The sequence below is a fragment of the Sycon ciliatum genome, chromosome 8 (genome assembly GCF_964019385.1).
Source record: "Sycon ciliatum chromosome 8, ocSycCili1.1, whole genome shotgun sequence".
Classification (NCBI taxonomy): Eukaryota; Metazoa; Porifera; class Calcarea; order Leucosolenida; family Sycettidae; genus Sycon; species Sycon ciliatum.
The window spans coordinates 14010400-14038244 of NC_088650.1; the positions used below are offsets into that span (position 1 = coordinate 14010400).

Below are 27845 nucleotides of genomic sequence, written 5' to 3' on the forward strand. Positions count from 1 at the left end.
TAAAGGAGGAAGGGAGCGTCTCAGCTTCCTCGGACCAAGACCATTCGACTCAGCACCCCGAAGACTACAACTGGTGAAAATTTGATTTTAGGGTATACTTCCCCTTTAGCTTCCCCTTTAAAGAACACGGAGCCCAAGAATACGCAGTCTGAAATACTAATAATTAAAAGAACGCCAGAAACCAAAGCTGAGAATGGGGCATATCATTTTCTACCGTTCTATAATTCAGCTTTTGTTATACATGTACACGTGTTATAAAGTGCACACTCCAGTACAATATGAGTCTACGAGTAAGAATGTGCTAAAACTCAGAACGCAGCCATATTGCTAAAACAATGCCTCAACTGCAGTTCTTTGTGCACAGATCATACTAAGAGTCCATCACACATTTCCCTTGGGGTTGTGGACTCTTGGATCATATTCTCATTGACATTCACAATGACGGTTTAAGACCTTTGCACTTCACTGAGAATTGAAACCTACTTCAAGCTGTCCTGAGAGTACATTACAACTTTCAGTTTCGCACGAATCTTACAAGAGAAGTTCACGAGTAATATAACATGATTGCAAACCCGAAGAACACGCCAATGCTTCATAAACTACATACAGGCTATTGGCTAGGCCATTTTTTAAGGGACCAAAAAATGACATTGAAATTGCGGTCTGCAGACCCTGGTTAGAACTTTGTCATTTGAACGAAGATGATGTGGGCTTCTATCTCAGGCCCCTCAAGAGTGAATACGGGTGCTGGTGCGTTTCTTTGCCATGTAATACGTCTCCCACTGGTGACAACAGACAATGCATTGATTTTGTTTTGTTCCAAACCGTGGAGGCCACCACGACCCTATCAAGAACCGGACACCGATGAACGCTTCTGGAAGTGTTTCCACATCGGTGGAGAGTCAAAGGAAAGCATCGATGTCTACATACTATCTTGCCCAAAAATTTGGCGAATTTTTCTTTGCCACTTGCCTGATTTTTACGAATATTCGACAGCTCCCACAAGAACACTCCCAGCGACGTCGAGACAATGAGTAACGACCACTACAACTGACATCCATAAGGTCAAAGGCCCGATCAAGGTGTCCGGAAAGCAAAACTTCCGCAAACGAGCACTGATGGAGAGAAAATTGCAAACGACTCGAGACATCTAACATTTTCTTGACAATTTTTCAACGAAGATTTGAATATATTCAGCTCGGAAAAGTGGCTAATCTGCATAAAAAAGTACAACTTTTAGACGACTTTTTCGGTCTTGGCGTATGGACTGACATGGTGTTGCCTCGCAGTTTTTTTGTTGTTGTGAGTCGGACATCATCAAGAGTTGGCGAAACTTTGTTTCTTTGGCTCATCTATATTTGAGGCTTGAGGTGTTTTGAGACGTGTGTCTTACTGAGTTTCGAAATCTCTTGGACTGGTGTTGCTGAGGGAATCCCTTGTCAACATGGCCATGCAAGCAGCGAGACGGACGAATGTAAGAAAACGATGATGCTCCTTGAATTTATTTTTATGTTGTAGCATTCGAATTTTCAGGGAACTGTTCCATCTCTTGCTAACCGAGTTACATGTCTTTGGTATCTTGGGTACACTAAGAAGTACATGTAATAGTTGACGAAGTCTACCGTGGTGCTTGATTCGGAGAAAGACTGCTTTGTCGACTGACAACGCTCTATCCAGGTGTTAGCGATTCTCACACTTATACCGGTGGTAAAAATTGCGCTGAACTTTTTTACATTTCTGGACACGATTCCCTTCCTCTGGATAATGCGAATAGCTTTGGATAACTACTTAGTTCAGAGCTCAGTCATGAATCCTTGCCCTAGCAGCCTGGTTGCTGTGTCTCCTCTAAGAATTTTGTCCCGTCTAACTGGCACTTTGTAGCAAAAAAACAACAGAAAAAACAACAGAAAAGTGAGAAAACTTCTGATTTTTGACGCATTTACTAATAGTATCCGATGTGTGTGTGTGTGTGTTATTTTATTTACAGGTGAGGCTACCGCCAGAAGTCAATCGGATCCTCTACGTCCGGTAAGTTTTTGCTCTGAAAATGTCTCTACACAGTACACACACACACACTCTCTCTCTCTCTCCCTCTCTCTCTCTTTCTCTTTCTAGTGTAGCCGTTCCAAAAACTATCCACCCGTATACTTACATTTATCTTCCTGCTCTTCCCTTGATCACTTTTTGTTTGCTCAGCAACCTGCCATATAAGATCACAACGGAAGAGTTGTACGACATCTTTGGCAAGTATGGTGCCATTCGTCAGATCCGCATGTAAGTTAACATGGTTGCAGTACATCTCTGTGCGTGTCAGTCTTGGTGTGCCTATGGTTGTGTGTGTGTAGGAGTTAGGATCAACCTTGTGTTCACGCAGCTGTGTTCAATAATTTCCTCTAGCAGTTGTCTCCAGAGGTGTACACGGGAAGTACATGTGCTGCAGAGTACGGGAATCGGTTGAGATTTTGTTCAGCTCGTACTGCGACGACTTGAATACTACAGTGCAAGCTCAATGAAATCCAGTCGCGTACGTGCCGGGCGTTGCGCAGCCCTAGACCTGCGAACACTGGGTTGCGAAATGGTGCAAGGCGCCAACTTGACTCTCGCAACTGGATTTCAATAAGCAGGACTGTAGTAACCTTTAGTACACACTCTGGATGTGGACAGTGCTATCTATGTACAGGGTCTCAACCGGGGGTTTCTCGCACGTGCTTCTTGTCTTTGTGCAGTGGCACCGGTGCGGAAACGAAGGGCACAGCGTTTGTCATCTACGAGGACATCTTCGACGCTAAGAACGCCTGCGAGCATCTGTCTGGCTTCAACGTTTGCAACCGCTACCTGGTAGTGCTGTACTACCAGCCAACCAAGATGAACAAGGCTCAGGACCGGGAGAAGAAGAAGCAACAGCTGGACGACGTCAAGAAGAAGTATGGCGTGGAGACGCCCGACCGCAAGTGAGCCGTAGCTCACTTGCTCCCCCCGGAGGTAGCTCTCCATTCTCCCCTGTACATAGCGCCATGTACATATATACCCCCCCCCCCCTCCCATGCACGCGCATGCACGCTTGCATACCACGCGCACACATTGCATGCACACAGAACATGTATATAATTTTGATCCTCTTTTGTACATACATGTACATTGATGGTATTGGACTTTCGGCATGATTGCTCCAGTAAGCTCATGTATTGCTACTGCTTTGCTCAGCATGGCTGAATAACCAGCAGACATATCTGCTCATGGAACGCTCATGATATAATTATATGCATTGATAGAACTTGCTGGTTTTGTGTTGTCTTGACCAACTTTTTGCATGCTTGATGCCTCATGTACATGTTAATAATATTTTGACGTATTACTCTCCTGCTTGAGTGTGTTTCTGGGTCGACGAGTGTGAGTGCTTGAGTGTGTTTCTGGGTCGACGGACGGTTGCCGGCCGCTCTTATCGAGCAAGAGCAACGGGTTATGCCAGAAGTACTGGTTAGGGGTTATGTTTAGGGTGTGTACAACTCTCTGGTGAACTCATATCTCTCTGATCTGGACCTCGAAGTTACAGGTACCCTGTGGGTGAGCTTTAGTGGAAATAGTAGATCTACTACTCCTTCGCCAATGTTTAGTGGAAGCAGTGATGTCGTATTCCAGATCTCTGACCCTTTCCTAAGCCCATCGCGCAACGACGTGATTTGTACTTGAAGTACCGTGAACACCCCACACAGCCACCCGGGCATGGCTGTCTGGGGTGTTGAACAGTGCATTGCTGATCCCAGTGTACTCACATAACACCCCACACAGCCACCTGGGCATGGCCGTCTGGAGTGTTGAACAGTGCATTGCTGATCCCAGTGTACTCACATGCATTACTCATGTTATCCATATTTGGCAATACGCAATGGGCCTATTGCATGTATGACTGCGATTCAGAGTCACATGCACGAACATTCCAATTTATGGGCAGTGCCCGGAGAGATATGTATCGGTACTGTACAGCAAGAGCACTATCTTCAAGTTACTTGTAAAATATCTTGTACACCTGTGGTAGAATACATGTTTGCAGCATCAAAACCGCATCAAAAGCATCAAAACGGAGTAAGAAACAAAATAGAAGAAGCTTGCGCACAGCGAAGCCCGGTGACATGGTGACATGGTGAGGAAGTATGGGGTTAGCACAGGAGGTTACTAGTAGTAAGCATTGTTCAAAACTAACGCCGCTTGAGCAGGCTAGCGCTGAATACAAGAAGAAAGGAGTTACGCGGCTGGTGCGGATGCGCGGCCAGTAACCTTGTCAAGAGTACCAGCACGCATGCGTCAGGCTGCATAACGTTACTATGATAGCCACAACAAATACGGCATAATGAAAATGATCAATGCCCAGCACCGAATCACATAAAAAGCTACACAAGAACAATGGATCCAACGGATTCCCACGAGAAAAAAAAAGAAACACACAGACCTCACATCATCCACTTGTTCAGTCGGACACCGCAGATTTGAGTTGCCGCGACACCTGGAAGCCTCAAGTCAAGATACGCGTCGCTCAGAGCCGACTCACAACTGACTACGCACGGTGTGCCGCGAGATCCGCTCTAAGTACAGTAGATCTACACAGCTCGAGTCAATACGCGATCGCAAGGCATCTGATGTGTTACGCTGCAGCAGAGCTCGCACGCACATCTGAAACTGCTAGCATAGAGTACTAGAAGCGATGGTGAGAACAGAGATTGGAGTTAGCCATTCATGAAGTGCAACACGATGAAAGCAGCCACAGCTGAAACAGAATTCAAAAAGTGCACAGAAGAAATATCAGCAATAGCCCAAATAAACTTAGCAGTGGAAGAGAAAAATGAACGCTACACAAAAAGACCGAGAGCAGGAGGAAGAAATACATACCGTACCAGTATACTGTAAGACATGTATATATAACGAGGAAGCTAATCTAACGTTTTAACGGATGACATTTCTTCGTTGTAATAAGATCCGTTGAAGCCGTACTGCTTCATATATGCTGTGTGTGGATATGGCAGAATACTGCAAGATCGTTAACATATCTTCTCGTTAACCTATGAATTTTGGACAATCGTTAAATTTGCGACTCGTTATAATAACATGTCTTACAGTATACCAACGCACCAACTTCACGCTACAACGCACAGAAGACTCCGTCTGCCAAGGTGACAAACTGAGTCGACACAAGTTAGTTGCCCTGAACAACTCTTCAGGGCCGAAACGGCACCCTGGCTTCAAAGACTACACAATGACATCCACTGTCATAGTGCACACAGCGAGCCTCTTCAATGCAAGAACAGAAGTCTTACCTCTTGTGTAGAGAGTGCCTTAGAGCTGCCACCCGTACTGCTACTACCCTGCAGAGGCAAACACCTGAAGCCCACCGCCAGTGGTGCCTGCTGCGTGCCAGCAGAGGATTTAGCAGCAGCCGCTGCTCGTCGAGTCCGGAGACTGGAGCTAGCAGTCGATTGTGCAGCAGCACATGCACTGCACATGAGCGGCTGAAGAGTGACCTGCATGTCTTTAGCCAGGATGCAGTCTGTAAACACAGCAGCAGCATGATGAGGATACACACGCGTGCACGCATCACACGCATCACCCACCCACACACACACACACACACACACACACACACACACACACACACACACACACACACACACACACCACACACACACACACACCACACACACACACACCACACACACACACACACACACACACACACACACACACACACACACACACACACACACACACACACACACACACACACACACACACACACAAATATAGGGAGTAAGCGTCTGTTTTCCAGACCAGTGGAGATGCAGTGGGGATCACAACGGACCTGCAATTACAGAGAAAGACTCCCCTCCATGCCAACTTTAACAGATCAAATAAACAGCTATGGTATTTGTAGTTCTAGTTATTTGCCTACCTGACGACTGATCAGCATGTGTCCAAGGACGCAGTGCACCGTTAACTCCACCACCGGCAGCAGCGGTGGATAATGGCCGTGCACGAATGGCATCAGAAGCCGAGCCGCACTTCCCACCGCCTGCTTTACTGCCACGCGTCCTTGTGCCACCAGGCTTGGTTGCACTGGGCGAACGGCTTGCTGGCGATTTCGACTGGAGCCAGTCATTGAACACGGGCGGAATCTGCTTCAGATTCTCCTTGTGCATTTGCTCCTCATCTGTACGGAATAGGGTAACAGTGTTAGAGAGAATAGGAATGTGCTGTCTACAGTCAACTTCGCTAATAACGACTGAGGATATAACGACAATTCGCGAATAACGACAGAATGTCCATGCCCAGAGCAAAGCCCCATCTAACTGTAACACATATAATGAGACTTCGGGTATAACGACACTTCACGAATATGGACACTTTTCTGATGCCCCGCCGAGTGTCGTTATACGCAAAGTTGACTGTACAACAGTGCTGGTATTGGTCAGAATAATCCCTGGTTGGTTGCTTATCATTGACAAGGGCCGGGTCATTGCCCCTCACAGAGTTGTACTAATCAATCCTCCTGCTGCTGCTGCTGCCTACACAAGCCATGGACTGCAGTGAGTGCAACTGCGGTGCAGCCCAGTGAAACACGATCTCACGAATGAGTGAGCACCCAGTACTCCGGTGGTACCCTAGACCAGAGTGCACCGCCCAGTGTTTGCAAATCTGGGGTTGCACATCACCCGGCATTGGATGCCTCATGGAATCGGATTTCACCGAGCAGCACTGTGTTACACTCTGTACATCATACACAAACACGACGAAAAAGGCACTAAAAGGGGGGGGGGAGGGGGAGGGAAGGTCATACACAAAAATTTTAATCATATGACTAGCTTACAACAGAAATGGGGATTAGCCTAGTCGAGCATTAACATACCTTGTCGCCAAGTCAGCGCAATGTGTGTGCTACACCTGCGGCACAACACAGGTACCATTGCCGATGGAACATCCATCATGGCCTGAGGCAGAAATCAGAAACAGCACATAACTAGATCACTTGTCACATGACCATGATGAGTCACATGATCAAACCCTCCCAGCCTAAGAGTAAGACTTGGCTCAAGTGAACACATTGAAAACCTATGGCAGAGAGCTGAAAAAGGAGGTGCAGCGTACACATGCACAGAAGTTGGATGCGACTAATTTCCACTTCAAGTAGTTTCTACTAAACATGTAGAAATCAAGGTTTGTACCGGCTGATGGCCAAGTACTGATATTGAACCACTGTTAGTGCTGCGCTGGTGAGTCCGCAAAGGACGAAACAGTTCTGTACGCGGATAGAACCACTGTTATAGAGGTTATTCATGGTAGTACAAAAAGGCCATGGGACCTGTTCACCATGCACTACATACATGTACAGTGCGTTTCAAAATATAGACGCATGATTTCAAAAAAACATTAGACTATTGCACATAAAATCTGTGATCACTTTGTGCATAAAAATTTCGAAATTGGGCGTTAGCTATCCGATTAATGAAAAAATTGTATGAGAATAATTGGGGGAAGGGCCTGAGCAATATTCCAAAAAATTCTCAAAATGCTCCAGCCAAAATTGAAATATTTCAAAGATACCATATTTTTGAAATGGACCTTAGTTTAGTTTTCTGTGATCTCTATGATCTAAAGGTACAATCACCTGTTCACCTGTAATCACTTCCTGTACCCATGAAAAACGTCTCCAGGTATCACGAAGCTGGCTAGGATTTGCAGTGTATTTCGAAGTGTGTGTGTGTGTGTGTGTGTGTGTGTGTGTGTGTGTGTGTGTGTGTGTGTGTGTGTGTGTGTGTGTGTGTGTGTCCAACTGACCTGTCTTCAGGCCATTTCAAACCAAGAAGTATGGAACCATTCTTACCTCATGTCTGCTAGAAGTAGCAGTGACACAGCTACCAATCTCAGTGGCAGTGCCACGTGTAGAGATCCCAGCGCTTGCTGCAGTCAGTGCCGCAGTCGGTGGCAGGGAGGCAGCACTCGAAGCGGCCAGGCCCTGCGTAGTGGTGGCAACGCCTTTGCTCGGGCAGATGCGCGTGTTGCGGCGCTTAGTGCACAGACCACCGTACACACTGCCGCCTGCAATGGCGGTGGGCTTCGGTGACGGTGGTAGCGACAGGATGGCACTGCTGTCGCTCATACTCAAGCTGGCTTCTGCTTCCTGGGTCAGCTGAACAAGAAGGTCATCTTCTTCTTGCTGCAGCCGCTCCTGTTCGGACATCGTCCTTTGCCGACTCCCAGGAGCAAGCACCCCACTTTCTGGAGGAAGGTCAGAATCGGAATCACTATTGTTTCCGAGAAGTGGCGGTGATTCGGGAATGACGGCGGTCCCGGGCGAAAGCTGCGCTTTCTGGCTGCTCTCGATGATGTCCGAGTCAGAGTCGGAATCGCTGATCTCGATCTCGTCGGTACGAGCAGGAGCGGGCAGAACGTTCCTGGATCCGAGGCGGTTGGCCCCAGGGGTTGATTGAGCCTGAAAGAGACCGGCATGAACGGTGTGGGTGTTGGATGAACAAGTAGCTGCACCACGGCTAGCCGGTGGACTGCAGCTGCTTGTCGCCAGTACAGCAGCAGAGTGCAATGATGCAAGTGATGGGTATATGCTAGAGGCACTAGTCGTGGTGCTCGATGTCTCAGCGACAGCCTGCTGTGCAACGGTGGAGGCATGCCCGCACATTCCACCGCTCACTGACGCAGCAGCATAGCTTGGCGTGGCAGTAGTGCGACCAGCCTGTTGCTGCTGCTGGTGGTCCTGACCCGTGAGTACCGGATAGATAGATTGCACGGCAGATGGCTCAGTTCGACGCGGAGACTGTGCAGAAGCCGCTTCAGCACGTAGAGGTGACTTGACCGGCGACTGGAAGTGTGCTGCAAGCTTCACGGCCCGGGTGCCCGTACCGAGTCTTCGCTTCACAGGGGACTGCCGCGGGGCATCCGGCGATCCACTGGCTTCTGCCACGCCGGTCGCTGTGGCCGGTGCGTCCGAAGAGGAGTGCGACGGAATGGCCGAAACCGTGCTGTCAGCGTCCGCCACTGGTGCCGTCGTGTGCTGATGGTTAACAGGACTACGGCAAGGCGAGGGCACATAGTCTGGCGTAAGCGTGTCATCATCCATCAACGTCGAGTCGGCTTCATTGGCGACAGCTGGCGCACAATCCATCTCGTTGCCGGCATTGCTCGTTAGCATACCACCAAACACGGTAGGGCCGGTCGAAGTCGACTGCGCAGCTCCCGGCCTACTGTGGGTGTCGACCACCTGAGGCAATGTGGAAAAGTAGGCGTGATCAGCTAGAAGCGGTGTACACTTGGCTGGGTCCAAGGGCTGCACGGGCTTGCAGGGTGCAGGCTCAGACGCGTACGCCTGCTTCAGGCGGATGTTCGCGTCGCGCACAAAACAGTACGGAGTCAACATCGTCGACGGGGTAGGAACTGCACCGGGCTCTGTCTTCACGGAAACACTGGCTGGCGGGTTAAAAGCTGCCATCGGTCCTTGCGGTGCTTGCACTGCATCGCACTCTTTCTTCACGGAAACACTGGCCGGTGGGTTAAACGCCGCCATGGGTCCCCGTGGAGTGCTGTGAGCGAACGCAGAGACATGCTTTAAAGTGGCCGCCGATGTTTCAGCAGCAGTAGCTGCGCCCGGAGTTAGAGTAGAGGCAAAGCTGGCACCGGTGTCACTGGCCATCGGTGTGGCTGGCGTGACAGCGAATAGACCCTCGCTTTTCTCAGCGGCAGCTGTCTCAGCCGCCTCCACGGCGGCGCACTGCAGCCGGTGCTGGACGAAGTCCTTCAACGAGCCGATGGCACTCTGACAGGACTCGGCATGGTGTACGGAGCCGCGGACCCACTTGGACAAACCTGCAGAGCAGTGTCACACACACACACACACACACACACACACACACACACACACACACACACACACACACACACACACACACACACACACACACACACACACACACACCAGTCAGCACGCGGGCATAGGCACACAGGAATAAGGACACAAGCATAGGCCCAAAGGCCAGCACATGCAAACAGGCAAGTGAGGCACACAAAAACACATACACAAAGGCATAATTACATGCATACACCATGCCAAGTTCGAAAGTCCAATAAGCAGAATTACTTGTGGCTGAGAAATACACGAATACTCCATTAGCTATCAGCCTAAAGTGATATCCACGCTGCACGTTTGCTCCACACAGTCGTCTCTCTTTCGTCCAGCACTTTATAAACCAGCACGCTCAATAAGCCAGCATAACTTTCAGTAACCAAAATGTCCTCTTCATATCCGTTGCACCAATAAATCAGATTTGGTAATCCAGCACCCTCCCTAAATCTGTAGCACAATAATATTGGTGCTGGATTTTGACGAGACCGCAGTAACGTGCTCTGTTAATGCCACGATATTTACCATTCACGTAGCGGCCCTGTCGCATTCGGAAGCGCTCATCGATCAGAAACAACGCACCCCAGTCACCTCTGTTGTCCAGCACATACACAGACACAGACACAAACACGGAGCATTGGTGAGGGCCTATGGCAGCGTTCGGAGGCACAGGGAGACAGCATTCGCGTGTACCCTATACGTTCACTGACAGTTACAGCAGTTCGTCAACCTCATCATCTTCTCGATGCACAGATATAGCAATGACGGTGACACGGTCTGTCGCCCAAGCTTGGCTGTTTCTGCTGTAACCTTTTCTAGTTTCAGGCACTAAATCACCCCATTGGGCCCTGATCGTGTAACACAAATGATAGCGTTGGCCAAAGGAGGGACACAGTGAGAACATGCACATGAAGAAAGCAAAGGATGGTGAATGCACTAAAGTATGAGCCAAACCCCATACAAGCGTTGCCTTCACATAGCCGCATGGGAATACACCAAACTTAAGAACAGCAAGCTAAAGTCAATAGATGCAAGTGGAAAACATATCGCCCTGTCTTTCGGCTGTATTCCGGTGCGAATATGCATGTGAACAATCGGCAGCCAACCAGTACAATAGGTGCTTACTTGTGTCGAATACATCTGCCAAGCGCCTGAAGACAGGGAGAAACAGTCAAACATTAAGAAAATCATGAAGTCATGGAATAAACAGCAAGGCAACGTTTGGGACATCAAATGCACACAATGAAAACCTTGGCAAATTCCGTTGTGACTCAGAGTTTCATGGCTGAACCAATCATCAGACAACGATAATGGAATAGGAGGCACCGCTGGTATAATAATTATCTAAGTGGAGAGAGGTGTGATAATAGATAAACCGGACTACAGTTGTGGTAAGAAATCTCCGACCTCAAGAATACAACAACGGCGAGATCACTGATGCAGAGCCTGGCCTTCTTGTGCTGGGACAGTCAGGCCCGGAGAGTCTCTCACGAGGTTAGATTTTGACGCAGCTGGTACGCTTGACGAGAGATAAGACTAGCTGCTGCAATTGGCTACAACATGGCTAATTCAGACAGCAACACACAGCATGAATCAAGGTGGGAAGATGCATACCTGATTCAACGCTCTGAACGCCTGAATCTCATACCACTCTGATCCATTCAGCAAACCGCGGTTGACCTGTTCGTTGTTGTACGCGCGCTTCAACTCCACCAGCTTGTCCTTGAAGTTGGGGAATGGAATGCCGATCTGTAACGGGGTCGCACGAGAGCAGAGTGAACACACACACACACACACACACACACACACACACACACACGTGCATGCTTAGCCGTTGGCATTCATTGCTGGAGGTACCAATAGCAAAAATGATAAGAGGTTTATTTACATGTGCTGGAGTCACCCGATTCAACGGCATACAACATGAACACACACACACACACACACAAACACACACACACACAAACACACACACACAAACACACGCACACACAAACACACACACACACACACACACGCCTGCTTGACGCCAGACCTACCGTGATCACAGCTCGTGCATTGTTATCGCTAAAGTCGAGACCTTCGCTGACTTTGCCACGGCACACGGCAAACAAGAGGGCCCCTGTTTGCAAGCCACCATGGTGCACTGCAACACACGATACACAAGATGGTATGTCATCTTTATTTTAGGCCATGCAAAATATATTGATTGTTTATCGTCCGATTTTCCTGAGAAATCGGGGCAGACGGGAGGTATTTTATTTTATTATTTATTTTACATGTATGGCTGTATGGTAGGTGTTCGCAACCTCTAGACATGCCTCTTTCTTCAATTATCTTTTTTTGGAGCCGTTTTGCACAGAGTGAGATAACTCCATGTGATGCAGATGAATTGTCAGCCACGAATAACATCTTGCAAGATACTTTTGAGGATGCAAATAGGGAAAAGTGAAGCAACCAACGTAGGACAACAAAGAGAATCAGGCAGCTGATAATATCTTTCCCTTTTCAAACCGATATCACCTACATGTATGATTCAATCTGCAGACTTCGCCTTCCAAGATCTACAGCCACGTTCATTAGAGGCCGTATAGGCATAGATCGCAGTACATACAGTACATTTACTGGAATAAAAAAATAAAATAATTCGGCCGGGAGGGCGAAAAATCGGGGCGGGCGCGGACGATAAACAATCAAATTGTTTTACTTGGCCTTACTTCACCCTAGGTACAGGCATTGCTGCCTTCTTGCATATGACGATGTCAAGATCATGCATTTGTTGCATCTAGGCTTCTAATGAAGCTGACGTGTTGTACAGAACCACCGATGGCTAGAGAGGCATGGCAATGCTAAGGTCATGCTTTTGTTCCATCTAGGCTTCTAGTGAAGCTGAAGTTTTGCGCAAAATCACCGATACCGGGTAGAGGCATGACAATACGTGTAGCCAAGGGTACTGTATATCCAAGGCCAACAAATGACGGGGGAAAAGAGGCTGGGTCCTGAAAACAGTGATTTATATCCGCTGCAAAGAGAAACATAATGATGCTATACCCAAAGTACTTTATACTTCGGTTTTACAGAGCACTCACAGCACACAGCCTGCATTCTCCGGAATTTCATTTCACTATAATTATGTTCATGCGTATAGTAGCGTTTTTACAGGAGTCATGCTTCTGTGTGAGTCGTGTTGTTATAAGCAACTTCACGGCAACTTACGCCCACGAGCAACAGCTGCATTCACAGAGTCGTAAAACTCCTGGAGCATCGCATCAAACTCTGCAGCAACAGGGAAAGCGAAGGAAGGGAGCTGGTTGATTAGCTTACTAGTAGCTTGAAGTACTCACCGCACTGGGTGGATAAATCATAATGCAGAGAACTAGCAATGAATGGGCTGAAACGATTCCGCTTACTATGCAAAGAGAGATTTGCACTTTCCAGCACAAAGAGCAACTGCAAAACGTTAATAAGAGCAGGATGGCACGGAATTCGGCCCAATGAAGACCGCACCCCCCCCCCCCCCCACACACACACACACACGCGCACACACACACATGTGTGCACGGCCCCGCACGTCAACTCAACCCACCCCTCCCCGTGTGCGGAATACTCACCATCTCTGCCATGACGGGGTTCCAGGAGGACATGCTTAGTGCGTCTGATATGATCCACCAAGCCAGTCATCTGCATAATGATGAAAGAACACCAGAAAACACGGACAAAAATTCACGGTTTGCGTTACACTCAGCTATACTGAGTTTTCCACATCCATAGGAACGCCACCACTCCCATAGGATTAAAGGCGCAGATACAACTCCTAAAACGGTGCGAGGCGAGTGGACCGAAAATCCCATGGAAAAATCCTAAGCATAATCGGACGTGTCCGATCAAAGATCCACCAATGGATGTGCGTTGACTTGCAGGAGAACAAAAGAGTGAGCAAATAAATCTGAGGTTCGCACAATGAATACAGGTGGAATCCTGATAATTCGAACCTCAAAATGCCAGGAAAAAACTTCTAATTATCCGGACATCCAAACATGGACCCACAACTAGGGATCTCAGGGCGTGAACTGCGCAGCCAGTCTGCGCAGGTGAGATTTTCGATCCCAAACGCGTCCAGTGCAGAAACCGTGGAAAAGAACATTTTTTCGAAATAAATCCAGTAGAAGAAGACAGTAGAAATGGCTGAATGTTGCGTCCAGGAAAGCACGTTCTACGGCCATCTCCAAGCTACCTATCTCCCAGACACTCTCTCAGAGGAACTATGAAGGGTCAAAGAGCACAATATTTCACTCTTGGACGCAGCGTGAACACCTCTTCTACTGAGCGCGATGTCTTCTCACTGAGTGATAATGGCGGCGATCTTCACGATGGCTGATGCACTGAAAATCGAAGTTAGGACAATCTAACCGGAGAAAAATTCTGAAGTTTTGGCTGAATCTTCTCTGAAGTGGGTTCTTGCCACATGGCAAATTATAGGAAAATCGACTGGGGCGATATCGCCTTGGCCACGCTGTCGTTCGGCGGGAATCACAAAGTATGTTCGAACGACGATGAAGATGACGATTCCGCTAGTGGCCACCGCGTCCGCTAGTGTCGAAAATCGACCGTCGCCATTTTCTGCTGTGTCCGCGAGCTGCACTCAAAACTCGATGACGCAATGTATGCGCAAACACCCTGCGCACTGCACGTGCTGAGATCCCTACCACAACACAACATGCATGTCAAAATGCTCTCATGATCACGCAGAGTTGCGCTATGGACCTTAGACACAGGTTTCACGGATACTGAACTGACTGGCACAGCCTGTTCATGCAAACTGAACTGACCAGTACAGTGTAGAGTGAGCTTCGAATTACACTTTGCTAACTTCGAATTATCAGCACAAATCCCACACATTTTCTGTGTAAGTGGAATTCGTGGGACTTCTAATTAACCGAACATATCCAGTTCGAGGTTCGAATTATCAGAAAATTTTGTGTGGGAATCGTATTTATAGAAATCGGTCCTGGAAAAACTTCTAATTAAGCGGCATGTTCGAATTAAGCCATATTCGAATCATCAGGATTCCACCTGTATAACTTTACCATCTGTACCAGTGGACACCCTTTCTCTTCTTTTTCTTGCTGTCGGGTAACACAATTTCGAGAAATTTGTATAAAGCGTACCCAACCTACGGACAGAACTGTTTCGTCCTTTGTGGACTCATCAGCGCAGCACAGAGAAAATGAGGACGAACCTGGTAGCAATGAAAAATAAAACTTCCAAAGCCAGATTTAAACCAGGGCCGAACGTACCTCGCCAAAGCGTACTCGTACTGCTCTGCTCATAGGCACTATTAATCAATTTGCGAAACCACTCATAGAATTTGAGCACTACCTGAATGTGCTGAGTGCACGAATTCAAGACTTACAGACCAGCGCCGCATCAACTTATCCATCATGCTGTACGATGGCAGAAAGCATAGCACTCCGAAAGGCACCGTCTGATGGGCATAGAACACAGCAATCAAGGATAGAAACGAGACTGTAATCGCATATGCACTGCTATGGATCCATAACTACTGTTGCTGCACGCCCAAGCAAGTACTTCAAGTCCAGGATATTGTGTGAAATGCAAACATGGCACAGGTGGTTGGGAATCATCAAACCATAGTTGATGCATTGGTCGTCAGCAGATAATACCCTAGTGCCTTGTATTAAAGTGCCTTGTATTAAAGCCTGTCTCATATACAAGCCTGTCTTAAATACAAGCCTGATTTTCAAGATAACTATACTGACAGTCTGCACAAAAGCCTGGTTATAGTGTTGACATACATAGAAATACCTGTCTCGTAAAGAAGCCTGCAAAATTTCCCCAAAATAGTCATATAAACCGCGGCTTTTATACACGACTTTACGGTATATGAGATAGAGAGAAACCCCACCCCACACGCCACACACATGTGGATGTGCCTACACGCAAGTGGACGTGCGCATACACGAACACACACACACACACACACACACACACACACACACACACACACACACACACACACACACACACACACACACACACACACACACACACACACACACTGACCATACCTGACAGATTTGCATGATGACCATACCAAGCTCATCCTGAAACTCGAGAGTCTGGAACATGCACAGAAAACAGGAAAACAAAACATAAAATGAACTGGATTCATCACAACATACCACATCAGATCCGGACTTAGGCCTGGAATGTTGAACAGGCAGGGATTGAGTGCCGGAACTGAGCTGTGTGGAGCTAGCTGGTTGCATGAATCAAGTTTGCGCCCTGCGCCAGGTCACATCTCAGTGTTCGCAGATCTAGGGCTGCCCGGTACCCGGTGTGACATTCATTCGCTTGATCGGATTTCATTGACCAGTACATGCGAGTAAGAGGCTGCTGTCTGATGATTGTCCCGTGCATGAAACTGTAAGTTGCAGCCGAACTCGTCTTCAGGTGGTTCCCGTTCTTGTATGAAAAGCTCTGCCACTACAGGCATTTTAAGCACTATGAGCAAGAAAACGAACTCTGAGATGTAGCGCAATGGAAGAGATACAGCGTACATGTACAGTGCTGGCAACTGAAATCCTACCCCTGAGCGGTGCGCTCACATCGCAAAGACCCAACACAGGATTGTAACACTACGGAATAGAGACCGCTAGAATGTGAACGCACCGCCCAGGGGTCGGATTTCAGTTGCCAGCACTGTAGTTGCGCTCACTGAAAACCAACCCAAAGTGCAAAGCTGGTGCCCTGGATCAGTTCCGATTACATCATTGTGCGTGTACATGTGTACGTCCAGCCGCATTCGTGCCACTTCCAGGGCGTCAAGAGCCGTGGAAGTTGAGGGCGCCAGCTTTACACACACTGGGTCGGATTTCAGTGAGCGCAACTGTATGTCCTCTGTATCTCTGTGTCCCGGATTTGGGATTCGGCTTGCATACACACGAGTGTACTGTAATTTCACAAATTTTCGGTGTACTTCTATTTTCAGTACTTTCGGTGCATCTGTTTCATACCTAAAACTTCAATAACCGAACAAACAATAACACGTATAATCCAATAGGGAACTGCTTCTCTGTACCGAAAATTTTTGTTCACCTAACCTGGCCTTTTGCTCCATGCCGACAATTTTTGAGCGCCTAAAATTTCTGAAATTAGAGTACCTACCTCCACAAACTTATAGGCGGCATTCAGCTTGACATGGTTAGGACCAGCTCCTAAGGTCTGCACCCACACCTGTACAGGGATAGAGCAAAGGGAAATGCATGTACATGTACGTTAGAATATGAACACAAGCAACCGCAACGTGCATAACGACTACAAAGGTGACATTCGAAAAGAAAAAGCAGGCAAAACAATTCATGGTTCGCGAGAGACTCGGCTGAAGGCTGAGTTTCCCGCATCCGTAGAAACACCACCATCCTCTATGGATCAAAACCAAGCAAGGCATGCCGGAAAAGAAACCGGCACAAGCATGAAACAAACCTGATCTTTGGGCACCACATGGTTGCCTTCCATGGCAATCTTGAACATGACGCCGAGTTCGGATGAGAATGAATCGATTGGAGCTAACGTTCCGGAAGTGAGAACGATGGTACGGGCTGCATTGTCGATCTCTTTGAAGCACTGCAGGGAAAGGAAAATAAAACAACAGAGCAAACAAACGCAAACGGGGCAGCACAGAGGTATAAGGATGGCGGAGACAACGCTGAACTTTAGGACCAAAGGAGCTGACACCGTGTCAGATATCTACGTGACAAGTGCGGAAAGACCTACCTAGGCACTTGATCCTACTTCTGCCGAAATAATTTGCAACAAAAAATTTAAAATGGGCCTTGCACATTCTTTTTTCATGTACGGGCTGGTTGGAGTTGCTAAAAGTGAGCCTAAAACACATTTCGATCGCATTACAATTTTCGGCCTATACTGCTGCTTCCCGTACACACTGTCACATTGAACCTTGCAAAACAAAAATTAGGCCGCAAAAAAATTAGACCCAAAATCCCCCGACCGAAAATAGCCGAAGATAAATATGCGCCGAATATTTGTTGACTGACAGTATAGACATTGCACACATCTAGACCTTCAATACCAGTACTGTAAAACACGTAATTTTCGGTGTAACTTTAATTTCAGTGATTTCGGTAGAGAAACCAGGCACCTAAATTTAAATTGCACCTAAAAGGCACTAGAGTATGCACTGTATGTGAAGGGAATGCTGGTCACCTAATTCTAAATTACACTTGAAACCTGGTAGGTCTGTGGCACCGACATTTTAATGCACCTAAAATTACATGTTTTACAGTATACGGAACTAACGAAACGAGCTGAGAAAGCACATGAACAGAATGCAAAGACAAACACTTACGACTGCTGGGTTTAGGCACCAGAAGTGTAGCGTCAGAGACCAAAACTCAGCATCATCTTCACCTGCATCGGACAGACCGAGCGGCACATCATAGTAGATACGCTCAACACACCACACCAGGAACCTCCAGCGTAATAGGGGATTCACACGACGAGCAAATGCACGTGTATCACGCTGTTTCCATAGGGATATACTTGTCTGACCAAAACGTGAGCAAAATCTTTTTGAACGTGAGCGTGGCCCTTGGCCCACGTTTGTGCTTTGCACACAAGCAAAACCAATGAAAGTGGCCGTGGTTTTCCTTCAACTGTTGTTTCAGGAACTGTCTTTGCTGAAGTGTTGATGTTCAGGAACTGTTTTTGCTTTGTGAAGTGTTGAGTGAGACGGATTCAGCGATCATGCCGAAGTGTGTATTTTCCAAGGATGCTGAAAAGAGGTTCCTTGAACTCTGGTCCGAAATGCTGATCACCAACGATAAGAAAATGCGGACCAAATCCTTGAAAGTTGCTGCAGTGACGAAGGAGCTCAACTCCTACCTCTCCGATATAGGGTCAACAGAACGATACAGCGAGGTGCAAATCCTCTACAAAGTGGACAGTACGAAAGCGAAAGGCGGAGAGTTGCATAAAAAACATTTTAAGAAAAAGACTGGTTCCAGCAACGATGCTGATGAGGACGAGAGCGTGGACCTTGAGGCTGCACACTACTAGTGGAGCAATTTCCGAACGTATCACAAATGCTTCAAGGGTCATCCCACCTGGGGCCCTAGAGCGTGCAAGGAGATAGCTGTGGGGGAGAACCACCCATCTCTTGTTGTTGTGGCAGATGGAGGCCCGTCGCCATCAGAACGTGTGTCACAGTCTTCACAACCGCCCTTGCCATTCTCAGCTCACCCTGCCAAACGGCCGATGTTGCCACAGGCCCGGCCACACTCGGGAGAACAGATGCCAGCCGATGGTCACCTGGATGACATTCTGTTTGGCGCCACCAGCGGCAACAGTGGTAGCATTTCTTCTGATGCCAATTCTGACATCAGCAATGTGCCACCGGTGACTCCGGGGCTTTCCCCAGATACGGATGCAAATGGTGACAGCCCACAGTGTGCTGCGGCTGTGGCGACATCGAGTGTTGCCACAGAGCAACTGGACACCCCTCAGCGCAGAGTAGCAGCAAAGTCACCGGCAGCAACAGGGACGACCCGCAAAGCGCAGAGCCAGGTCGCCTTTTTGCGCGAATTACGAGAAATTAATCTCGAGCTCCAAGCCCGGCAGTTTGAACATGACTCGAAGATGCAGACGCAGTGGGCTGAGTACCTCGACAAGCGGGATACGGAGAAGGATAGGGCTGAAGATGAACGCCGCTGCGAGGACGTGAAGGTCATGACTGCCTTGGAGCAGGGACAGCAACGGCACTCGCAGACATTGCAACAGACCAATGCTGCATTCATGGCAGCGTTAATGCAAAAAATATAGCTTGTACTGTTGCAGTTGTGTGTGTGTGTGTGTGTGTGTGTGTGTGTGTGTGTGTGTGTGTGTGTGTGTGTGTGTGTGTGTGTGTGTGTGTGGTGTGTGTGTGTGGTGTGTGTGTGCGTGTGTGTGGTGTGTGTGTGTGTGTGTGTGTGGTGTGTGTGTGTGTGTGTGTGGTGTGTGTGTGTGTGTGTGTGTGTGTGTGTGTGTGGTGTGTGTGTGTGTGGTGTGTGTGTGTGTGTGTGTGTGTGTGTGTGGTGTGTGTGTGTGTGTGTGTGTGTGTGTGTGTGTGTGTGTGTGTGTGTGGTGTGTGGTGTGTGTGTGTGTGTGTGTGTGTGGTGTGTGTGTGTGTGGTGTGTGTGTGTGGTGTGTGTGTGTGTGTGTGTGGTGTGTGTATGTGTGTTGTGTGTGTGTGTGTGTGTGGTGTGTGTGTGTGTGGTGTGTGTGTGTGTGTGTGTGTGTGTGTGTGTGTGTGTGTGTGTGTGTGTGTGTGTGTGTGTGTGTGGTGTGTGTGTGTGTGGTGTGTGTGTGTGTGTGAGTGTGTGTGTGTGTGTGTGTGTGTGGTGTGTGTGTGTGTGTGTGTGTGTGTGTGTGTGTGTGCTTTGAGCCGCCCAAAGGCGTTCTCCACCACTCTCCTTGTACGGATCAAGCAGTGGTTGAACCGGCGCTGCGCCTCACTTTGCTGCTGGGGAGGAGTAGCATAGCACTTCATGAGTTTTTTGGAAAAAGCAAATGCAGCATCTCCAACAATATATGGAGATACTTGCACTCCATGCACTGGTGTTGTCACACCCAACAACCACTCTCCACTCTTTATTTTCTCCTTCAGTGCACTGTTATTATAGGCCAGGAAGTCCAGTATTAATGTAGGTGATGAGACCAGCACTTTTGACGCATGTCAAAACAAGTAACAAGCAGGGTATTGCTTATAGCAGAAATACACATTGCCGAAGAAGATTGGCTTGGAGATATGCATGAATGTGCCGTCGATAGCCCCGGCACATCCAGGGAGACCAGATAGGTTTTCAAACCCTTTCATTGTAGTCCGCAATGACTCCGGAGAAGTGGGGAGCACGATCTCACCACATGCCATCCTGCAGATGCGAGGCAGAATTTCATGAACAATATTGTGAACTGTTGACGTTCCCACTCGATATTCCGTCGCCAACTGATGGAACTCATTGCCCTGTGCCATCCAGTGTAGGAAAATGGCAAGGCGTTTCCGTGCACAGATAGACTGACGCATGTTGGTATCCTGCTTCTCCAATACATCTCCCAGCTTCTTGACTATGTTGTTGAATGTGGGTTTGTTGACACGGTAGCGCTGAAAAAATCTACTCTCCTCCACGTCAGGACACAACATCCCCAGACGAGACCAGCTTCCATTCACCTCGATTTCCCAAGTGCCTTCATTTTCACCTTGAGGATGTGCAGTCCAAAATCGACTACCACGACGCGAAGCGTCAAACTCATTGTGCAGCAATAAAGACTCAGCCGGGGACACAACATAAGACTTCCTTGCGGGATGGGATGCCTTCGATCTGGGAGAATATCCTTTGAGTGCCCTCGTTTTCGTGTTGCAAGAAATTTGGCCGCAATAGATCCCCTACGACCATGGCTGTCACTTTGCGACTGCATTGCGAGCAGAGCCAACATACTTGAAGCTGCCATTCTCCAAACAAACCGAGAGATTATTAACCTACTTCCGGCGAATCAATCTAGCTGCTACGTCTATCTAGCTGCATTTCCTCAACATTCTGAGATCGAACATTTTTTCAATTCTTTCCCCGCACCACCCACCACGTGGCCACGAGGTCACCGCCCACGAGGTCACGTGGATCAGGGAGTCGTAAAATACCGCTACTTTACGACTCCCCGCTAGGGTCGGGTGACGCGTGCAAGATTGGCAAAGTCTTGTGCGAATCCGCTGGGTGGCTTGTCCACTTTTGAACAAACGTGTCAACGTGCATTTACACGTCGTGTGAATACCCTATAAAGTACCACAGACCCTACATACATTTTTTACTACTAAGTTGCTAGCATCAAACACTGAGAAAAATTCGAGAACCCTTCATGACTTTTCCTGGTCATTCCATATCAGATATAGAGAACTTCACCTAGCTACCTAAGCTACAAAGTCTTGGTCGTTACGGCACATGGTGGGCCATTAAACTGAGCTTTTACAGCACAGTGCAAGGAAATCCGACACAAGAGCAAGGTGCAACAGTAGTGCTTCATGTTATTCCAGATTCAGAGCAGAATTGTCACAATCAAAAAGCAACGGATGAAAACTCACGAGGTCGACGTATAAAACCCCTCTGCTGGAAATCCGGATGTCCAGGGCGGACATGAGACAGGAACACACGTGCACGCACACGCATGGACATACAATAAGTTATAATAACACAGACAAAACGAATACCCGTGTAAGCGTTCACCAGTCATGAATATCTAGTAGTATACTTCAGTTGAGGAGTGGGTACTGAGCAGTCTAGTATGAAATCAGGCAGCCACAAGACGTTTTCAAATTGCGTTGACCACTCCAAACAGTGGCGTGAAATTGATTTCCAGCTACTAATACAATAGTCATGTAAGTTAGCTCACTTCCCCTTGTCCTGTTCATACATGATACAGGGGTGTGACGTAATCCGGCCAGTCTGCATGATATTACACCATATCTTTGCTTGCTCATGGCACACAAACGCAGCAATCAGTACAGATAGAAGAGAGAAATCCTTCACTCACATTGACAACCGGCTTGGGTCTTCCCCTTACTTTCTCGATATTAATTCTGAAGACAGACAGACAGGCAGACAAGACAGACCTAAATTACAGGTAGAAGATGGTCACGCAAAACTAACTTGCTTTATTGCACAGCTTCACACCTCCGTCACAAGCACGCATTCCCGGTGCACGTAACTGCTATGACACGTTTCCGGACGATTAGCAAAATGAAACTGTAACTATCCAACCTTGCCTGTGTGCCATGCACGCATGGACATGGGTCCACTGGGATCAGTGTTTCGTGCATACCGAGATCCATACTAAAGTCTGCCCGTCGTGCAGTATCTACACTGTACGAGTACGGCGTGACCCGTCCAGGATTGCATTGAAGAGAACCGTGGAGTGATCTCCCATCCGCCCCAACCCACGGAGGGGCCCCAAGTGGTTGTCACTCTGGTGGGATTCTACGGTACTTGCAGCAGATACTTAGTAGCTGCCACATGTCGTTGCATACAGTATGCGGCGGATAATACAAATTATACAATAGCAATTTCCCATACAAACTATACAATAGCAATTTCCCTGCCTCTGGAGGTCGTACAACCTCATGACTCGACCTGCACTAGCCAACACAACGTATCCCAACCCCTTGCCCCCAGAGAATTCATCCAGGACACGATCTGCAGCGCGCACCTCACTATCAATATCACATACCGATAGTCGATGGCATGCCTGGCATTGTTGTCCAGTAGAAAGCTGAGAACCATGAAGAGAGTGTCAAACAGGGCTGCGGTGGGCCCAAGCATCATCTCATCGTCCAGATCATTCGCATCACGTGGATCTCTACACATGAAACAACAAATAGCAAACAAGGAGAGACAGAGAGAGAGAGGAGGGAGAATAAGGAACTGCGCCGCAAACTTTGGAGCATGAATGAAGAGGCTGCCGAGTTGCATTTCCAAAAACTACTCTGCACCTCCAAACACTACATCCACAGAAATATCACAGGGTTCGCGCACACACCCGTGCACACCCCTGCATGCGCACACATACCCAAAAACCTGTACAATGCCCAAGTCGGATTACTGTAGTACCTTCAGCTCTGTGACAACATACCACGCTAAAAATGTAGTACATTGTACAACTGCAGTGGGCTGTATTGGAAATATTGCAACACATTGCTTGCGTGTGGTCACGACCTGGGCAACAACACCACTCCACCCTGAACGCACTGCTTGCATGTGACCGTGGGCTGGGCAACAGTGCCACTACACACTGAACGAATTGCCTGCGTGTGATGACAGCCTGGGTAACAGCACCACTCCACACACTCAAAGTGTGATCACACAGACAATGACTGCTCCCTGGTCACTTACCCCTGCGTGGCCATGTTACGTTGCTCGGCAAGATGCTTCTGTGCTTCAGCGTAGTGAGTCTGAACAGTCCAAGCAGCAAGCGGGAGCAGCATCGAGGTAACACAGACGCAGATAGAAATGTCAACGTACAGCAAGTGACATGACCAAAAACAGCAAAAACCTGTGGTTGCTGGACCCTGTACCAAGCGGAATCCTGCATTGACCGGACAATGTTTCATGCACCGACATGCTATGAATCGAACATACATCCTGGATTAAGCGGAAACCCGTCATATCAGGACAGTTTCCGCTGCACAAAGGGCGTGCGGTTAGGGCAGGTTTTACCGTGGGTATGTCTATAGCCAATTACAAGCTAGGCATGGTAGACCAAGCGCCCGCAGCTGGGGTGTTCGGATAGCTGAGGTACGTGTGTACAATATCCCAGCAACGCACATTGCCAGCTTCCTGCTCACGAGTGAAAATAACGAAAATTGGAACCACTAACACCCTAGAGCAGATACAGCACCACATACAGTCAACTTCGCTAATAACGACTGCGGATATAACGACAATTCGCGAATAACGACATAATTTTCATGCCCAAAGCAAAGTCCCATCCAACTGTGACACATATAATGAGACTTTGGGTATAACGACACTTCGCGAATAAGGACACTTTTCTGAGGCCCCGCCGAGTGTCGTTATAAGCGAAGTTGACTGTACAGAGAATCTCAGCATAACATACTTCCAAGGGCTGTAAAATCTGTACTTTGTAGCCAAAACACTGTGCATATCCAAGGTCAAATGACTTGTATCATAGAATGCAAGGACCTCAAAAACGTTACCATTTCGCACAGTACATCATATCCAGTGTGCTTTATATTGGAGTTCCACCGTAATGGCAAGATATGTTCACACACAACCATTTCATAAAACATAATAATGAGCAAACTCACCCGATAAAGTGAAAGGGTTTGAGAGTTGATGGCACACTTCCTGTCCAGCTCCCGTACCATGTCGATACCAGTCCAGGTACGGGAATACTTCTCAAACTCATTGCTTATCAGATTGCCTTCCATCGACTTGATCCAGCCAGCCAAACTGGACAACTGACCAAAGGTAAAATACAGAGAGAGAGAGAGAGCGAGAGAGATAGAGAGAGAGAGAGAGAGAGAGAGAGAGAGAGAGAGAGAGAGAGAGAGAGCGAGAGAGAGAGCGAGAGAGAGCGAGAGAGAGAGCGAGAGAGAGCGAGAGAGAGAGCGAGAGAGAGAGAGAGAGAGAGAGAGAGAGAGAGAGAGAGAGAGAGAGAGAGAGAGAGGACGAGAATGAAAGAGCGAGACAAAGAAATATGGCACTGACTTCAAAAAGATTCGAACACAACCAATGCTTTGTTACCCTCATCGGTTACATAGCCAGCAGCAGACATCGCCAAGATCTCACTCACACTTCAGCAGTAGCACTTTCGAGTCATGGGCAGACACCATAAAGCCATAGACTTACCATCGATTCCAGGGGCCGGTGGTGCCTCGCCAAAATGCTTTTCTCAACTGTACGGGACATAGAAACAAGTAGCACACATGCACAATTTCATACAAACATTCCACCCAGCAATTGGACAGGGGTCCATCAGTAGCCAAAATCAGCGTGAACTCAAATCCAAGAGGATTTTGGTCTGGGTCGAGTGGAACATGTTAAGGTGTGCCGCCTTGCTTGAACACCCGTTGATGATTTCACTGGTGCAACACTTTGGATTGCTCCTTCAGCTGAGTTGTATGCCTGGATAGACGTATTGATCAGCAAGCTGTGGCTATTATGTGCCATTATCTAGTCATATTGCCAGAAATATGTGGTCTAGAGTGGTGGCCGTAATAGAGGGAACGTTGTACATACCGTATTTCCCCGATTGTAAGTCGTACCGTTTTACACTCAACTTCAAGGGCAAAGAAGGGGGTGCGGCTTGCAATCGAAAGTGACTTCTTACTTAGGGGTCATCGCAAAAGTTTTCTGTCGTCCCTGAAACGAACATCGTTCATTTCGTACTCGGACCCCCTCCCCTCCCTCTGAAACGAACACAGCTTGCTATGCTGGACGACGAAAATCGCATGCATGTACATGTCATATGTACAGTGTGTCGGTCGACTTGCGATTTTGGCTCGCACCCCCTCCCCCCCCCCCCCCAAATGAATCATGTTCGTTTCAGGGACGACAAAAAACTTTTGCGACGACCCCTTATGTGAATGCATTGAGACGATTCGGTTCGGACGTGAGAATGGGCTGCAACTTATAATCGGGGAAATACGGTAGGTCACAAGTCGAGCAGCAGGATATCACTGGCAAGAGAATACACAACTGTTAAGCGGCCTAACTACCGTATCTTACCGGGGTCTCAAGTCGACCACCCGTCCTTGGGGCCTCGATTGGCCCTGTTAAAATGGTGATTAAACCCCGGTGGTAAGTCGACTACCTCCTTTTCTATCCTCCAGAGTACAATAGCACATGACTACCAGAGTGTGCAGCTCGGATGGGTTGCTGTCACGGCGGAATTCCGTGATTACATCATTTTAGTGATGTAGTGCGTACAAGCAGGATTCAAGCAGGTCTCTTTCTGCACAACTGCAGCTCAGTTGTACGCACTACGCCATTTCCCGCCTCAGATCTGCGCCAAATATGATGCAATCACGGAATTTCGCCGTGACAGACACACATAGCAGAAAAGGCCCCAAGCTGCACACTCTGGTTTTCATGTACTCTTGCTATCATTCATTAGTTTGAGGGAAAGTTGCAAACGGGAAAAGCCCTTTTCTAGTTCGGTTTTTAGGTCATAACGGTCGACTAATAACCGGTACAGTACTGTATACGCCACATAGTTTTACAATAAGAGGCCATTGCCATTTGCCACACAAGGTATTACATCAGCTGCAGACAACGTACGCAGCTTTCGGAGATTGATCAGCGCCAGCTCGATGTCGTCAAATTTCACGTCGGCGCTCGCGGCGTCGCGGGCCGAGTCCTCGATGTTGTGTGCTTCGTCCAGCACCACCACATTGCCTCTGAGTTCAATGTCCATCTGAAGGAAAGGCACAGGAAGTGAACAGATCTCTCAACTGTCAGCAACAAGAAAACCCTCTCGACAACGCAAAAAACAAACACTAGCAACCCACTGTATTCTTCTTCCAGCTTTACGGAAAGAAAAACTCCGTGACTGTTTATTCATATCATCAAAGGAGATGCTGAGCACAAGGAATTAAGTTCAGTGGAACAAAAAAAAAAACTACCGGTACAAGACAATGAGTGGATATACACTCGGACGTCTCTTATCCAGGCACCTTGGGACCAGGCACTGCCCATATCTCAGATTAGAACGTATCTCGGGAGAATTCATCTACCATGTATCATTATCATTTTTGAAGAAGTTTATTTGGAACGTATTGCTCATGTTTGGAATACAAAAGGAACCCATTGATAAAAAAATGTGTGGATTACATAGGTTGGCAGTGAAAAATAATCACTTCCACATACGGAAATAATTCAAAACCCCCAAATTCGAAGCAATTTTGCTATAGGAACTCAAGCTGAAGGTGCCCGGTAGAGAGAGACGTGCCCGTATCTGAGGCGTCCGGATAAGAGGCGTTTGAGTGTATCTCTTTGAAGTATGTACACGAAAAATTGGCACCGTTGAGTTTCACTAGGAGTCACCATTGCTCAATATATCAGAGGTCAATTCACCAGAACTGACAGGTGATCAAAGTCACGAAGTTTTATTCGTCTCCGGAGGAAGAAGAACGCAGACAAAACGCGATTATCTTCAGTCAACTTTGCGTATAACGACACTCGGCGGGCATCAGAAAATTGTCCTTATTCGCGAAGTGACGTTATACCCGAAGTCTCATTATTATGCAATACAGTTAGATGGGACTTTGCTCTGGGCATGGAAATTCTGTCGTTATTCGGGAATTGTCGTTATATCCGCAGTCGTTATTAGCGAAGTTGACTGTACACGACACCGGTCAATC

General features: G+C 47.8%; 2 protein-coding genes across 4 annotated transcripts in view; one reads left to right on the forward strand and one right to left on the reverse strand.

The window, feature by feature from the left end:
* Positions 1 to 1298: 1298 nt before the first annotated feature.
* On the forward strand, positions 1299 to 3355 carry LOC135823763 (splicing factor 3B subunit 6-like). Its single transcript, XM_065336605.1, has 4 exons — positions 1299 to 1474; positions 1988 to 2028; positions 2197 to 2274; positions 2727 to 3355. The coding sequence occupies exons 1-4, from the start codon at positions 1445 to 1447 to the stop codon at positions 2953 to 2955; spliced, it is 378 nt and encodes a 125-aa protein (XP_065192677.1). The 5' UTR covers positions 1299 to 1444; the 3' UTR covers positions 2956 to 3355.
* A 613-nt stretch (positions 3356 to 3968) lies between these two features.
* The window catches only part of LOC135823764 (mucin-5AC-like), a 39557-nt gene continuing 15680 nt past the window's right edge, over positions 3969 to 27845 (reverse strand). For 2 of the 3 annotated variants that reach the window (XM_065336608.1, XM_065336606.1), the window contains 23 exons: positions 26764 to 26899; positions 25333 to 25379; positions 24789 to 24941; positions 23854 to 23912; positions 23192 to 23320; positions 22499 to 22544; positions 22050 to 22074; positions 18288 to 18349; positions 17405 to 17545; positions 17087 to 17155; positions 15988 to 16038; positions 15312 to 15383; positions 13510 to 13579; positions 13115 to 13174; positions 11938 to 12044; positions 11513 to 11647; positions 11024 to 11049; positions 10424 to 10491; positions 7871 to 9864; positions 6896 to 6977; positions 5942 to 6199; positions 5310 to 5539; positions 3969 to 4762 (listed from right to left, as the gene is read on the reverse strand). In XM_065336608.1, the coding sequence (XP_065192680.1) occupies positions 4730 to 4762; positions 5310 to 5539; positions 5942 to 6199; positions 6896 to 6977; positions 7871 to 9864; positions 10424 to 10491; positions 11024 to 11049; positions 11513 to 11647; positions 11938 to 12044; positions 13115 to 13174; positions 13510 to 13579; positions 15312 to 15383; positions 15988 to 16038; positions 17087 to 17155; positions 17405 to 17545; positions 18288 to 18349; positions 22050 to 22074; positions 22499 to 22544; positions 23192 to 23320; positions 23854 to 23912; positions 24789 to 24941; positions 25333 to 25379; positions 26764 to 26899 (4053 nt within the window). In that variant the 3' untranslated portion in view covers positions 3969 to 4729. The remainder of the gene's footprint in view (positions 4763 to 5309; positions 5540 to 5941; positions 6200 to 6895; positions 6978 to 7870; positions 9865 to 10423; positions 10492 to 11023; positions 11050 to 11512; positions 11648 to 11937; positions 12045 to 13114; positions 13175 to 13509; positions 13580 to 15311; positions 15384 to 15987; positions 16039 to 17086; positions 17156 to 17404; positions 17546 to 18287; positions 18350 to 22049; positions 22075 to 22498; positions 22545 to 23191; positions 23321 to 23853; positions 23913 to 24788; positions 24942 to 25332; positions 25380 to 26763; positions 26900 to 27845) is intronic. The other variant, XM_065336607.1, reaches the window with a different exon arrangement.

What these genes read in the sequence shown, in the direction of transcription:
- LOC135823763 (XM_065336605.1), top strand. Translation starts at nt 1,445, where the DNA reads ATGGCCATGCAAGCAGCGAGACGGACGAAT. An exon ending in AAGCAGCGAGACGGACGAAT is followed by an intron (nt 1,475 to 1,987) that starts GTAAGAAAACGA and finishes TTTTATTTACAG; the next exon opens with GTGAGGCTACCGCCAGAAGT. An exon ending in AATCGGATCCTCTACGTCCG is followed by an intron (nt 2,029 to 2,196) that starts GTAAGTTTTTGC and finishes TTGTTTGCTCAG; the next exon opens with CAACCTGCCATATAAGATCA.